This window comes from Petaurus breviceps, unplaced genomic scaffold, assembly GCF_028583685.1.
Source record: "Petaurus breviceps papuanus isolate PSGF00001 unplaced genomic scaffold, PetGlider_PUasm1.0 214, whole genome shotgun sequence".
Classification (NCBI taxonomy): Eukaryota; Metazoa; Chordata; class Mammalia; order Diprotodontia; family Petauridae; genus Petaurus; species Petaurus breviceps.
The window spans coordinates 7,312,245-7,327,660 of NW_027185863.1; the positions used below are offsets into that span (position 1 = coordinate 7,312,245).

General features: G+C 40.5%; 1 protein-coding gene across 6 annotated transcripts in view; it reads right to left on the bottom strand.

The window, feature by feature from the left end:
- The window catches only part of EDAR (ectodysplasin A receptor), a 133,140-nt gene that overhangs the window by 40,188 nt on the left and 77,536 nt on the right, over positions 1 to 15,416 (bottom strand). For all 6 annotated transcript variants that reach the window (XM_069094039.1, XM_069094035.1, XM_069094038.1 and 3 more), the window contains 3 exons: positions 4,481 to 4,549; positions 2,929 to 3,051; positions 37 to 218 (listed from right to left, as the gene is read on the bottom strand). In XM_069094039.1, the coding sequence (XP_068950140.1) occupies positions 37 to 218; positions 2,929 to 3,051; positions 4,481 to 4,531 (356 nt within the window). In that variant the 5' untranslated portion in view covers positions 4,532 to 4,549. The remainder of the gene's footprint in view (positions 1 to 36; positions 219 to 2,928; positions 3,052 to 4,480; positions 4,550 to 15,416) is intronic.

Genomic DNA, 15,416 nt, shown 5'->3' on the forward strand with positions numbered 1-15,416 from the left:
AAAAGGAAAGGAGAACCAAGAACATTTAGTCCTTACCCAGGAAGACATGGCCCACATTCTGCATCATTCTCCATGTCACCCGGGGTCAAGACAGTGGCTCGAAAGAAGCCTTCACAGTCCCTGTGACGCCTGCATATCTGGTAGCCTCCTTTGGAGAACTTTTCCGAGGGGCAGGGGACACAGCCATAGTCATCATCTTTGGTGCCGTAGCCACAGGTCTGTAACAAAAATAAAATCCAGCACGTCCTCAAAGCGCAATGCTTCTGTTTACAGTGGTACCAAGAAGGCCTCCTGTTTGCTACGTCTGGCATCAACAGCATCAATCCTACCCTTTAGTTTGTTTGCTGCCATGCTCTGCAGAATGACCCCTCCAGTTTTTCATCACATGCAGCCGTCTTTCCTTTGGTCCAGCTCATGGACCTCTCCCGTTTCTGGCCTTAGCCACAGCCCCTCTAAAGCATCCCAGAGGTCCCTCTGACTCCCAATTTCTGGGACAGGTCCTTTTTCTCGAGTCTCAAATAAAAAAAATAAATATATGTGATTTTAAAAGTTACTTAATAGAATTATATACATGCAAGAAAACATCTTTTACAGGTATGAGGTTTTTTTTTGTTTGTACCTGTGATTTCATTAGCATGGGGAACTTCTAATATGTAAATCCCCTCTACCAATGTAAGTGGGCAATTACTTCATACCTTATACCCTTGGAGAGCACCTTGTGGCACTGAGAGGGATGTGCCCCCAGTTCCACAGACTATACATGCTAGAGGCAGGGCTAGAACCCAGGTGTTCCTGACTTCAAGGCTGATTCTCCACTATGTTACAATACCTGTCATAGCTATATAATTTTTAGCTAAATAAATTGGTGTTTTCTCATTTATTTATATAAAAAATTATATTATATATAACCCCATTTATAACTTTTTTCCTATAAGAAGGTCAGAGTCAGCTTGTGTTTTAAAATTTATATCACCTTTTCCCATAAACATTAGTAAGTTTGAAGACTTCCTCTTTTTTTTTTTTTTTAAGCAATCAGGGTTAAGTAACTTGCTCAAGGTTACATGGCCAGTTATTATTTCTGGGTGTGGTGCTAAGTATCTGAGCCCGGATTTGATCCAGGTTGTCCCGATACTTGGGCCGGTGCTCTTACTCGCTGAGCCACCTGGCCGCCCCAAAGACTTCCTCTTACGTATTTTTTTTTTTTTGGCAAAATGGAGAAGGGGAGCAATGGGAGAAAAAGCTAATTAAACCTGGATAATTTGGTTAATTGAATTTCTGGGATGCCCATGTTTTTGCTTATACCTGTTTCATCTATTTATTTATTATTAATAGTATTAATAATAACAATAACTAGCATTTATATAGTGCTCTAAGGTTTTTAAATGTTATCTCATTTAGACCTTACAACAACTCTGTGAGCTCAAGAACCATGTGGTTCTAATATGATCATATTCATTTTACAAAATTTTACTATTTTCAGTCCACAATGCAAGTGAGGCTTGCTATAGCCTTTGAGGTACATGGGGCCCCAGCTTGTCCCTGTGAATATAGTTAACAGGTTGTTCCTCTAAGTTCACCACTGGCAGCCACAATATTTGGCTTGGCGATGGGACACTGATGTGGGTTATTGGTTGCTCTCTCTCTTTGTCATTGCTTGGCACTCTGTTCCTCATAATGCCAGATTATGGCCAACTTCTCAACAGCCAAATAATTAGGCTTTTGGCTCAGTTGGCCTGCACCTACCCAAGCATGGTCAAGGAGTAAATCTGAGCTCTACATTAAGTACCATACACTAATATGGAGAGTTGTATATATAAAGGAAGAGGGAAGGGAACTGGAAGGGGAATAGAGTAGGAATTATTAGTAAAGTTGGATATTGGCACCTGACTTTGGGTGTCTGCCTATGAGGTGAATATGGTACAGTGGAAAGAAGACTGGATTTGGAGTCAGAGGATTGGGGTTCAAATCTTACCTTTGCTCTAAATCTTATGCAGCTCTAAATCTTGTCACTTACAAGTTGTGTGATCAAGGACAAGTTACTTAAACCTCTCTAGGTTCCAGTTTCCTCAGCTGTAAAATGAGAGGGGGCCTTGGACTAATTTCTCTGATTATTTCCATGCCTGGAACATTCTCCCTCTTCATCTCTGCCTATGGGCTGATTTTAAATACTGACTAAAATCCCATCTTTTGTAGGAAATCTTCCTCACTTAATTGTACCTTCCTCTATTAATTATTTCCCATTTATTTTGTATATAGCTTGTCTGTAAATATTTGTTTGCTTGTTGTTTTTCCCATTAGATCATGAGGTCAGGGATTCTCTTTTGCCTCTTTTTACAAAAAAAGAATGTACAGTGTATACACAGAAAATACAGTGCCTGGTACATAGCAGGTGCTTAGTAAATGTTTATTCACTGAATTACCTTTGTGATCTCTTTCAGCTCTTAATCTATGATCCTATGACATGGACCTTTGAAAGGTTTTGTTTGTTTCTTTTGGTTTTCTATGAGTTTTAAGTTTCTAACAGGGTTACATGAGGTAGACTTTCCAACCAAAGAAAACAGATTCAGAACCGATGATCAGATATCCTTTTTTTAAAAAATGAATTCCTGTTATACTTGAAGATTACTTGAAATATGTTTAATCAAACTGGAAGAAGATGTCAATGGTCCTCATCCCACTAAGCATAGGGTCTGTCATGGGAGATTATGCTATCTAATCTCAATGTTTAGTTACTGAGGAAGATCAAATATATCCAAGTCATTTGAATATGAAGCAGTGATCCATCCATATTTTGGAATCTTTACATCAAGTTGACACATTGTTCCTCTATCACCCTTGGACTGGTATTTTGTATTCAGCCAGGAGTAATCTAGTTTGCTGGTCTGCGTTGGGAAACAACCTAGTCAAAGTGATGAATTTAGGACTTACCATATATGGTTCCTCTCCAGGCTCACACTGGGGGCAGTCATGGCACATCCCTGTGGTCTGGTTATAATACTCATTCTCTCCACAGTTTGAATACTCAGCGCTGGCTGGGTACATCAGAGACACCTGTCACCAAGAATAGGAATCCACGTTGGCCTTCCTTGACTCTTCTTAAACATTGGAGTTTGCCCAATGATAAGTGCTTAGAAAGCTAAGATTTCCTTTTGGAAGGGGAGTCTTCCATAGCTTCTATTGTGATGGTAGAGGAGGAAGCAAGGGTGTGGTGGCATGTAGAAGTATTTTTGTATTTAGAAGAGACCCATTCAGTGAAGCATTTATTCTATTTATGAACTCACCTTCATAATTTTTCTTCCAATGCGGTTACCTCTAAGGGCTTTTAGTCATTTTTTTTTGTTGTGGAATAGTTTGTTTTCCTAATGACTTTGGACCAGTTCATATAGGTACATAATAATAAATAACAACAGTAATGATGATAATATTAGTAATGATGAGGAGGATGGCTGGTATTCATTTAGGACATTAAGGTTTATAAAACCATTCACATACATTATCTCATTTGATCCAATAAATATTTATTGAATTGAATTATCTATAAAAAGTTGGTATCCACTCAATGGAAAGAACTTTGAATTTTAGTCTAAGGATCTGGATTCAGGTTCCAGCTTGGCTATACATTACCCATATGACTTTGGGCCAATCATTTAAGTTCTTGGGGCCTCAGTTTCCTTATCTGTAAACTGAGAGGATGTAATTAGATTGGGGTGGGAGTGGAACTAAGGTCCTTTCCAGCTCTAAAATCATGATTAGATGAAATAACAGTGCTTTATACAAAGGGAGTTCTTAATAATAAACTTAATTGTGATTTTTTTCTCCTTCTGTGAAATTAAGAACATTCTCTCTCTACTACTTTTTTATTTTTCCCTTACTCTCTCTCTCTTGCAGAATTTGTTTTCTTCTGGTTGGTCCTTTTTGGTAAGCTTAGATAATATGAAAGGACAAATGAACACACACAAGGTATAAATACACAGTTTTAGGCATATGCCTGCTAGACTAACATTTGTATACTTTGTAGTTGTGAGGGTCCTTCTCCCCTTTGCATATGGCGGGATGTAAGTGGTAGAGCCCAATGCCCAGTTCTAGCCTTACACATCCTGTGAGTTACTTTGATATACAGCTATTTGATGGGAAATTCCCACCGTGGGTTCTTTCTACCCTCTAGCCCCCACCCCAACATGAACCAGGTCTATATGAATGCTAGTCTGTAGCCTAGGCTCTCTCAGCACAATAGGCCATAGCTAGGTAGTCATATACTCTCTATATGCATACATGTGTGAAAGGATGCTTTACACACCTCTCATACCAACATTTAGTGGTTTGGGGATGGGTGGAGAAAAAGACTAAATCTATAAACTCATAAAACTTATTTGCAATCAATCTCTGCACCAAAATATGAGAGTTATTTAAAGTAAGCAGGGGAAGGAGTGAATTGAAATATTCAAGAAGAAATCTAATCTTAGAGATGAGACATACTCACCACCAGAAAGGGAAGGAAATGGGTCCATTTATAGTCCTTCATATGGGCCATATTTTCTGAGATATTCACCTGAAAAGACATGATTCATTAGTACAGTGCAGGGAAGGCCACAAAATTGTTAGAAGTCCCTGCTTTGCCAGGATGCCTTGCCCCTATTTTAAATACAAAGCTCAATGATTTTCTTCCAGGAACTAACTTCATTTGCCTCTGGAGATACACCTAGCACAAGTACTCTTGGAGAGAGTTGACTCTTGATAAATATTTGTTGAATGAATGAATGAATAAATGAATGCTCTCTCTTCCTGCCAACCTGGTGAACAAGACTGCCTTTAAGAAAAATGCAGGTTACGGTTGTGTACGGCCCATGAGGCTATTATGTAGCCCTAACTAAACAGAGGGATAAACAATGTACATCAAAAAAGAAAAGCTGCATTCAAAATAAATCCTATTCCCTCCTACCTTGGGCTGAATCTGTGGCCCTAACCCAGAAGTACACCCACTCATGGGAATAAATCCCAGAGAAAAAAAAATCCTTGGAGAACACTGAAGAATCTATTATAAAACCCTATGGTTAGTGACTAATTGTTTAATATGTGGAATGGGCTGTGAAAACTTCAGGTCTTTTCATAAGCACTAAACATTTGCTGCTCCATTAGGCTCCATCCTGGCCTCTGGGCCCCTCAGCAAGGCGAGGCTCAGACTCAACACCCAGGATAAGAACTTCACCCACTACCACTGCTTGCCTCCATTATTGTTATAGCAGCAGAAAGAGATCTGGCTTCTAAGTTCTAAAAAATATGTAAAGATTTATTTTTTTTATTAAAATTTTTTTTTAAATTAAAAAAAATTTATTTTATTTAAAAGTGATGTTGGAGTTAACTTAGTCTAACCCCTTCTATTCCCTCTCTAAACTTCTACAAGTCATATCTATGATCCTTTTCTTTAAAAGAGTCTACCCATTGTTACTCATGGTTCAATAAAGCATTGGAAACACTAGGCTCTCAATTCTTGGTTTTCATAAGTTAATCATCACTAAAACATGACCAGAACTTTAAAACAGCATTCTTCCTTTAGCTTGGGATAAGTGATGGTGATTGAGTAGGCAGAGATTATAGCTGCTCTGGAAGGTCACCTCCCCAGCCTTCCTATCCTCCCCTGAGTAGCTCCTGGGATAAAAGGTATCACATTTAAAAGTCTAAATGGGAAGTTGAGGTATTGTTCCAGGGGTTTTACAAATTAAACATCCTGGCTGTGATATGTGGCTTTGACATTTGATCCTTGCAAGTCACAATGAGGTGTCTTGTAAAGAGCTCCCCGTTCTCCTAGATCAGGGGTTTTTAACCTTTTTGATGTCATGGACTCCTTTGATGATGCCCCTGGACTTGTTCTCAGAGTAATGTTTTTAAATGAATAAAATAAAATACATAAAATTAAAAAAGATGAGTGAGAATAAATATGTATTTCTTTTTTTCCCATCCAAGCTCACAGACCCCCTCATAGGAATCTATCTATTGACCTCTTGGAGGGGTGGTCCATGAACCCCAGGATAAAAGCCCTTATCTTAAAACCTCCCAGAAAGATTCTAATTATTGGTTGCTGTTCCTTTCTAGAGCACAGTCTGCAACACTATTAAATTAACTTAGAGAGCCCCAAAGTTTACATTTCTAAACACTAAATAGATTGAGACAAGATTAAAGCACCCTGCCACCCCAGCAGTGAACTCACTGTATGTTTGCCTTCCAGCAATGGAGCAGGTCAGGGCAGGAAGCTCAGGGGAAAGGCTATAGAGTGGTGTGGTACCGTCAGTTCTTCAGGAAATGACTCGTGGAGGTGGAGGGGAGCGGAGCGGTTAGGGGTGGGGTGAAGGGAGTGAGGGGTGGGAAAGGGGAGAGTGTGAGAGATGAAAGCAGGAGCAACAGCAAAAAGAAAACCCAGTGGAAAGGGGGAGAGGCCCTCCCCCCTCAGAAGAGGATCTCCAAATGCTGTTCCTTTCCCTCAAAGACCTAGGAGATCACTCATTTGGGTTTCTATTGAGCTGGTAGAAGAGGCAGAGACTCCCCCTCAGAGAGCCCAAGTGTGCTGGAGGCCTTCCAAGCATAATATGAATGGCTTCTAATTTAATTGACTTCTAATTATAGCAGGGCCTTGGAGAGGCTCCCTACAAATACTGTTGAGGGCTGTGCCTGCCTCAATTTGGTATATAAGCCAGAAACATTTATCGAGAGGCTTAAGAAACAGGTTCCTAGAGGATACTTGAGGTAGACTTGAGGCTACTGTCTACCTTGCTACTTATTAATAATAATAGATAAAATTTATATATCACTTTAAGTTTTGCAAAATGCTCTAGATGTCATGTCATTTGACCCTCACAACAAGCCAGTGATAGGTAGGTACTGTTTCTCCTACTGAAGTATCCCTAGGTGAAGAAAAGGAGGAATGGAGGTCAAAAGAGTGATTAACTGGCTTATCTGTGGTCACTCACCTAGCAAATGTCAGGAGGGAGGATGCAAACCCAGGTTTTCCATGCTGAGTGTTGAGAGAGACAGACAGATAGACACAGAGAAACAGAGAGACAGACAGAAGGAGAAAAAGAGAGAGTAGTAGTTGCTTTGATATCATTCCTGAGAAAGGGGGAGGGTGAAGGGGATATAGCATATTTAGCTACTTTGGATTCTGTTTCTGTTTCTGAAGCCAGACTTGCCTTAGCAAAATGAATTGTTGCCTTATAACTTCAGTAGAGAAGGTGGACTGGGAATATCTTTTGGATTTCCACCTAAGGGAGTTCAAGCCAATCAGGAACCAGTGTTAGGAGTTGCCTTCTGCTTTAGCATACTGCCTGTTTTGATTCTGAGAGTCTGATATGAAATGATCACAAATCACTTCTCCAATATAATAGGCTTAGACTTTTAAATCTCCCCCCATTATCCTTTACCATTTCCTGCCATAGAGAAGACTAATTCTGCAAATAGTTCCAGGGGTCCAATGCATGGTACTGGATCTTCTTACCCCACTCTAACCTTGTTTACTTAATTTGTGGGATTATCCAGCTACAATTCATTCATTCATCAACTCATTCATTCACTTACTCAACAATCATAGATCAAGCAATGATGTTAAAAGCACTTTTTGTTGTACAGTCATTTTCAGTCTTGTGAGAGTCTTCATAACCCCTTTGGGGGTTTTCTTTGGCAAAGATACTAGAGTACTTTGCCATTTCCTTCTCCTGCTTATTTTACAGATGAAGAAACCAAGACAAAAAGGGTTAAGTGACTTGCCCAGGATCACACAGCTAGTTTCAGAGGCCAGATTTGAATTCTGGGATATGAGTCTTCCTAACCTCAGCCCAGCACTCTATCTGCTGAATCACTTAGCTGCTCAAAGAGCACTTAGCCCAGCCTTTTCCATTTTTTAAATTCATTAACGATTTTGATAAAAGCACTGTGAAAGTGGGAGGCAATATACTGGGGGAGTTGGCTAAAATGAAGTGCTTTATTGTTTCCTTGGATAAGTGATTTGCCCAGGATGGATGAGCTAGTAGAAGCAGACTTGAACTTGGGTATTTGGGACTCCAAGGCCAGTCCTTTACTCTGTGCTGACTCTTGCTCTTTAAGTGTTTGCCTTGGTTTCCCTTCTCTCTTTGTCTCTGTCTCTTCTGTTTCTGTTTATCCCCTTTCATGAGCTCCAGTAGATTTAACCACCATCTCTTTGCATGATAAATTCAAGTCCCACATCTACAACTGTCTCCTGGACATCTCCGCTAAAGCCTTAGACTCTACATGTCTGAAATAAAACTCCTTATCTTTCCCTTAAACTTACCTCTTAGCTACCTATAATTATCAAGGGCATCATCGTTCTTCCAGTCACCTCAATTGATAACCTAGAAGTGATCTTCAACTCTCTACTCTCACTCACCCCTCCAATCCTAGATCCAAGTCTTGTACATTCTACCTCTGGAGTTTTTCTTCACAACTGGGCTCTGGAATGTATTTCCAGATTAATTATACATCATCCCTCCCTCCTACTCCCCATGTACACTAGGACTGGCCTTTTTGTCTTCCATATGTCCCATCTCCTGCCTCTGTCCCTCTTGCCTGAAATGCTCTCTCTCTCCTTAGCGTTGCCTTTTGGAAACTCTTGTTCACTTCAAGATTCAGCTGAAATGCCATCTCCTTCAAAAGACCTTTTCTAAGTCCGCTAGCTGTTAGTGATCCTCTCCCTGGTAGTGTACTGGAACCAGCTCCTAAGTGTTCTCAAGGGCCCACTGTTAAACTTTCATTGTGAGCATTTACACCTCAGACATCTACACTAAAAGTCAGGGTTTGATTTAGTATTTTGTTGATTGTCTAGATTTAAGAAAGCAACTGAGAAAATGTTAACGATTAAAAGTGTGTCTTGGGAGAACCCATTTTTGAATATTTACCAGTATTCTACTACCCTCTTATCCATTACTCTCTCTTTTTTTTGGGGGGGGGGTATAAATCCTACCCTATTTTATCTGTGAGCATACTATATCTCTGTCATAGAAGACAAGGTCCTTCAAGTCAGTCACTGTTTCTCTTTTGTATTTGTATACTCAGTACCTAATGTAGTACGTGGCCCAAAGCTTCCTTCACAGGTGCTAGGGAATTTAAGATCTACTTACCTGTCCTTCTATGCATGCATGTATGCATGTATGTATGTATGTATCTATCTCTCTCTCTATACATCTATCAGTCTGTCTGTCTACCTACCTATCTATATCTATCTGTCTGTCTATCTATCTATCTGTCTGTCTATTTATCTACCTACCTATGTGACAATCTCTCTAATTACTTGCAGGCATTACACATTCATACTCTCCTGGCATTTCCTATCCTGTTTTCTCTTACCACAGAGAATATGAAGTAGCCCAAGAAAGCAGCTCAGACAGCATCCAGCAAATCAGTGCTAGGCTAGTTCTAGACCAGAAGATTCAGCACAGAAGGGAAGAAAAGGAAGGGAGATTCTAAAATTTCCCAAATCTAGTTTTCCCTTCCCACTCCACCACCTGAAATGCTAATTCCACTCTTGTCCATCAGGCTGCTGTTTCTTCAGATATCAGATTTCCCTGGTAATTATCATTCTTTCTTAGCAAGTTGTAACTAACATCAAACAGCAGTGAAGTACAGAAGTGATTGAAGGTGAATGGGAAAGAGCAACCCAGGGACAGAATCCCCTTAGAGATTAAACATGAACTGGGTCCTCAGGGAGCCGCTCCCAAGAAGCTGCTCCCTGATCACCTGATCACCTGATCACCAAGCTGATCCTTCACAGTGATTGGCCAGAAGGCGGCCGCTAGCACCAGCAACACACCAAACTAGGGCTATAGCAGGCATTTTAAATATTTTTTGTGTATGTAATGGACCCATTTGGCAGGCTGGGGAAGAAAATGAACCCCTTTCCTTCTAAGAACCATGATTCTCGATGTATAAAATAAAATACACAGGATTATAAAGGAAACCAATTACATTGAAATAAGGATAGAGGATTTTTTTCCTCATCTAAGTTCATGGGGCCCTGAAGTCTATCCGGGGTGAAGGACTTTTGCTCTACAGTTTGACCTACATCAGTAGCATCCACTGCACCGGGGTCACAGGGAGGTGGAAAAAGGAATACAGCACGTTTCTCAGCCCCAAGATCTTTGGGGCAAAAAAAATAAAAATCTGTTGTCTGGCATCTCCATTTTGTGATCCTCAGTTCCTCTTCCCTTCCCCTTCCCATCTTGGAGAAAGAAGTGAGGCAGTTTGCAACTCAGTCCTCAAACCTGCAGCTGCTCATATTGTAGGTAAAAGCAGTTGTATTGCTTGTCTCCCCATTTCCTGCCTCCAACGCCCCTCCCCTAATTCCTAACTCTATCCCATCCATCTTCAAGCAATAAGAACCCTCAGGGGTTGGGGTGGGGTGAAGGAATGGAAGGCTGTTGGTGGCCTTCCCATACTGTCAATAAGATTCTCCACTCCCCAAACTTCTCAGGAGGCTTTCTCTGACTTCCCATTCTCAGGAACAGACCTTTTATTCACCCTCTAGGACTCTGTGGATCTCATTATCAGAACAACGGAAAATAATTTTATTTGACATGATTTATGTCTGTGCAGCTCCCATAGTCTCTGCTGGAGAATGCTAATTAATTGTGAAGATTGTGAAGAGATTAATTCATTCTCTATTCAATGTTATTAAAAGGCAGGTTTATTTCATCAAAGATATGGAAGAAACACTGAGGGGAGACCAGAGAAAAGTCAATGTCTCAGTCACTTTATGTAGGGCCAATGCAATATTTACAGTGCCCATGATCACAATAAAGACCATGACTATAAGTATTGCATGAAGTTCCATGGAAAAATACTGTGGGCAGAGAGAGACAGCATGGCATATAGAAAGATTTCTTACCCAGGGGCTCATGAACTTTATATTCTAATAACTATTTCAATTTAATTATGTTTTCTTTGTAATTCTATATATTTTATTTTATGCATTTAAAAATATTCTGAGGAGGGGTCCATAGACTTTACCAGTGTGCCAAAGAGGTCCATGACAAAATAAAGAAAAAAAAACCAAACACAATTGTAGTGGATAGAAACCTGGACCTAGAATCAGGAACACCTGGATTAAAATTCCCACCTCAGACACTTTCCAGCTGTGTGATTCTGGGTAAGCCACATTACTTCCAAGGGCTCAGTTTCCTCATTTGTAAGTTAAAGGGAGGGTTGGGCCTGATAACTTCTAAGAACCATTCTGGTTCTAAATCTCTGATCCCATAATCCCCCCCAAATTACTCCAACCCACAGGCAAAACCCAAGGTGTTGCTGCAACAGCAGGGAGGGCCAACTAAAGGCTCTGAGTGATGAATGCTGAGGACTCTTTCTTCCTCAAGTTCTTTGTCCATAACAATGGTTATCATGAGGAAGGGATGGGTCTGTGGTTATCTATGGCAAAATTAGAATCAGGAAGGCAAAGATCTGAAATGGACATGCAAAGGGCTTCTGGATCATTCCTTTAGCTCTCAATCTTCCCATAAGGACAGCTATCTGTCTGCCATAATTTGGGATGAAATAAAATGAAACAGCAACATAAAAATCCCCTCGATGATTTGTATTCTATAAGCACTTGGGAACACTATAAAACTTAGTTCTTTCCCTAAAGCATAAGAGCAAAGTTGTTTTTTTTTAAATAGATATTTCCCTAGACTTTGATCCTTGCCAGAACCATAATTGGGAGAGGTGAGCAGGGCTTTGTCCTAGGATGCCAAATCTGGAGGACTATCTCAGCTCATGTAGTCTTTCATCAAAAACAATGGAACTTTGTGCTTAATTATCAAGAATCATGCATTGAAGTCAGAAGCTAACGGACACTGAGTGGACTGGGATAATTGATGTTCTTCCTTTCTGTTCCCACTTGCCTTGGCCCACACCTGGTGGTTGTCTCAGAAGAAGCAGTATTCTAGAATGAGAATCTTCCAACCCCCCCTTCTCCTCAATCCTCATTCACAGTTTGTGCTGCTCGCCCCAGGTACAGATTGTAGTATTTGTGCCAGGCACAAAAATTCCTAGTTATAGCGATATCCTTTTTTTTTTTTGGAGGGCAATTGGAGTTAAGTGACTTGCCCAAGGTCACATGGCTAGTTTTTGTGTTAAGTGTCTGAGGCTGGATTTGAACTCAGGTCCTCCTGACTCCAGAGCTGGTGCTCTATTCACTGAGCCACCCCGCTGCCCTGTATAGCTCTTCTTTATGCTGACCCATGCCCAGAGTATCAGGGGAATCAAGGGATACTGAAATCTAAGATCATGATTTCAAAATACTTATTCAGTGCCCATTGTATACATGGAACTGTACCAATCCCATAGAACCAAAGACTTTTAGAAGGGACCTTTGAACTCGGCCTTATGAGGAATTAGGCCTTCATCACCTCTCACCCAACTATTGCAATAGCTTTCTAATTTGTCTCCTTATCTCAAGGCTCCTAATACTCCATTCCATTCTACACATTGTTGCCCAAGTCATTTTTCTTAAAGCCCTCTCTCCCAAACTATATAGTATTTACCTATTTTTAATATATACATATATGTATTTATTAACTTTTAATTTATGCTGCATATATACATACATGCATATATACCTACATATATGAATTACATGTATTTGCTGTCTCCCCCATTAGAATGTAAACTCCTTGTGAATAGAAATTGTTTCATTCTCTGTACTTGTATATTCAGCACTTAGCATAGTGGCTAGCACATAGCAGATATTTAATAAATACCTATTGATTGATTAGATAATTTGTAAGATAGGCTAGAGAATCCTAACCTTTTATGAGGAGAAGATATTTATGTTGCCCCAAAGCATTGAGATCATTTGGGAAGAATTAGTAGGGGACAGGAATGGATTAAGTCATTGAACATAACAGAAAAAGGGCATTGCTTCTGATTGCTCCTCTCCCCTAAGAAATTCCAGAAAACAGGTGTTTAGTGGTGGTGGTGGCAGCTGGTTTGGAAGTCTACCAGATGAAGATTCAAGATATATTTTATTTGGTAGAACTCAAACCTGTAGTTTGGAGAACCCTGGAATAGACCATAGACATAGCTATGTGATCCCATTTGGTGTCTAAGGGCTAGGAGTCATTCAGTTGAAGATTTTGAATTAGAGGCTCCATGGGGCTATTGAAAAAGGCCTTTGGAGGCATGTAACTAATTCTGGGAGAAATCTAGAGTCTAGAACTTCCCTACCTTTGCTGTCAATCCCCTGATGGATCGGTAGTGTTGCTGAGCTGCTCTGCAGCTCCTGCTTTTTCACATATAAACTGATGATGACAGCTGTAATTGTTTCTGAAGTGCTGCAGACAGCCTTGGCTTAAAAGCATCTCTAAATGCCCAACGTGATTATTGGCATTGTCAGAGAAGGCTTGAATTGCCCAGAACACTAATTACATTATTACAGGAACAGGGATCCGTGAAATGACAGTATTGGGGATGGAGAATAAACAGTGAAGAGAAGCTTTCACCAGTATTTAGACTCGAATATAAACCAAATATCCAGGGGGACTTGGGATTGGATGCACCTATTATTTGGAAGGCTTTCTTATGAAAAGAATACAGTTAGCAAACTTTCATCTTCAGAGGGCATAAAGAGGGCAGTTATTCTCCTAACTTAAGTCTTCTTTTAGGTACTATGAGCCTTGAAGTCAAAACAAACAACTCTTCTTTCATCACCTTCTTCAGATTAAGGCAAAGTATTCTTAGGGTGGTGTTAGAAAGGAAGATGTAAATAAAATATAGGCAGTCACCATCATGTGTACACCTTTCCTCTTGGCCTGTTGTATTTCCTTTCTTTAAGAACATCTGTGTGGTTGCTTCTGGTGACTGCAGGAATTCCCCCTTTCCTCCCCATGCATCTCTTCAGACCCTTCCTCTGTTGTTGTTCCCTTCCACGGGTCCTACCTGAAACCTCCTTTTTAGCCTTACCCATTTCCATCTTTGAATTTCACCTCACCCTAGATCTAGATGTGGATGGGGTCTAAAGGATAGGACTTGGTGGGAGCAAGTCAGAGGAAAACGAAAGGTAACTCTTATTCTTACTGGGCCTTGTCCAATATCCCTGCGCATTCTAAGCTGTTTCACTCCCAGGTCATAGTCCTCATTCTTTTCCTCTCTTCACAGTTCCCTAACCCTTCCCAGCTCCTGGACAAAATGCCAGACTCTAGTTAACTTCCAAATGTAGATGGAGCTAACTTCAGTCCCTTGAGAACAAATGCCCAGCACTGGTGTTTGTGGGTGCCTTTTTGGGAGAACACCTGAAGGGGCACTGTGTGCTTAATGGAGGAACAGGAACAGAGGGAAGAAGTTATGAGATTATATTCTGTTTCGCAGTAGGCCAAAGCAAAAGAGAAACCCTGGTGTAAAGCTATACCAGCAGCAATGCAGAGCAACATGGGCGGACCAATCCCTGGATCCCTTAGAAGAAAAGGAAAAACAAAGAGATTTTCCAGAAGATTCTTTAGGAGACTGTCTCCAGCAGAAGACCCACTGATCTTTTGGAGCTCCTATCTATATATTCCTGCCCCTCGTCCATTTTCCATACAGTAAAACAGAAGAAAAATCAGATGATTTTGGGTCAGAAGGCCTGCATTTGATCCCCAGCTCTGCTACTTACTACCTGTACTCTTACTACCTAGAATCTAGGGCCTAGAAGACTTCTTAAGGCCCTTCCAATGTTAAATGCCTATAACCCTCCATCATCCCCAGCTTCCACCCTAATGAGAGTTTTTGCTTCAAGTCAGAGAGGGGAAGACATGCTCCTACCTAGCCTCTCAAGTTGGAACTAACAAATTTTCCCATGATGGTTCGGTTTTATACTTCTAATAGACCTACACTTCTAGTACATTCTGGATTAAATAAGCCTCTTTGGGCTGCTGGGGTGCCCAGCTATCGCTGCTTACATTGTCTGTGGGGAAATGATTGTGATGACATTGTGAGCCTTGAGAACAGGGCCTGTCTTGTTCTATTCCCAGCTCTTAGAACAGTGTCTAAAACATGGTAGGTGCTTAATAAATGTTTATTGACTGGCTGGCTGAAGCAAATTCTGAGTTTCAAACAATCAGTTTACGAATGAATTATCTGAACCCATTCTGTTTTTAAATCGGGGGCTGCTTTTACATCTATCCATCCATCCATATATATATATATCCATACATTAATTTATCTATTTATCTATCCATGCACTTACCTCTCTATCTCTACCTAGCCATCCATCATCCATTTATCTATCCACCCATCTATCTATACCATTTGCTATTCTCAAAGAATGAGTTGATTTGCTAGTCTTTTTGTAATGACTTGATATAATTCATCCCCCAGTGCCCTGTGATGCGTGACACTCAATATAGCTCTAGCCAATTCCTTTCCAGTAACAACTCTATGCTTTTCCA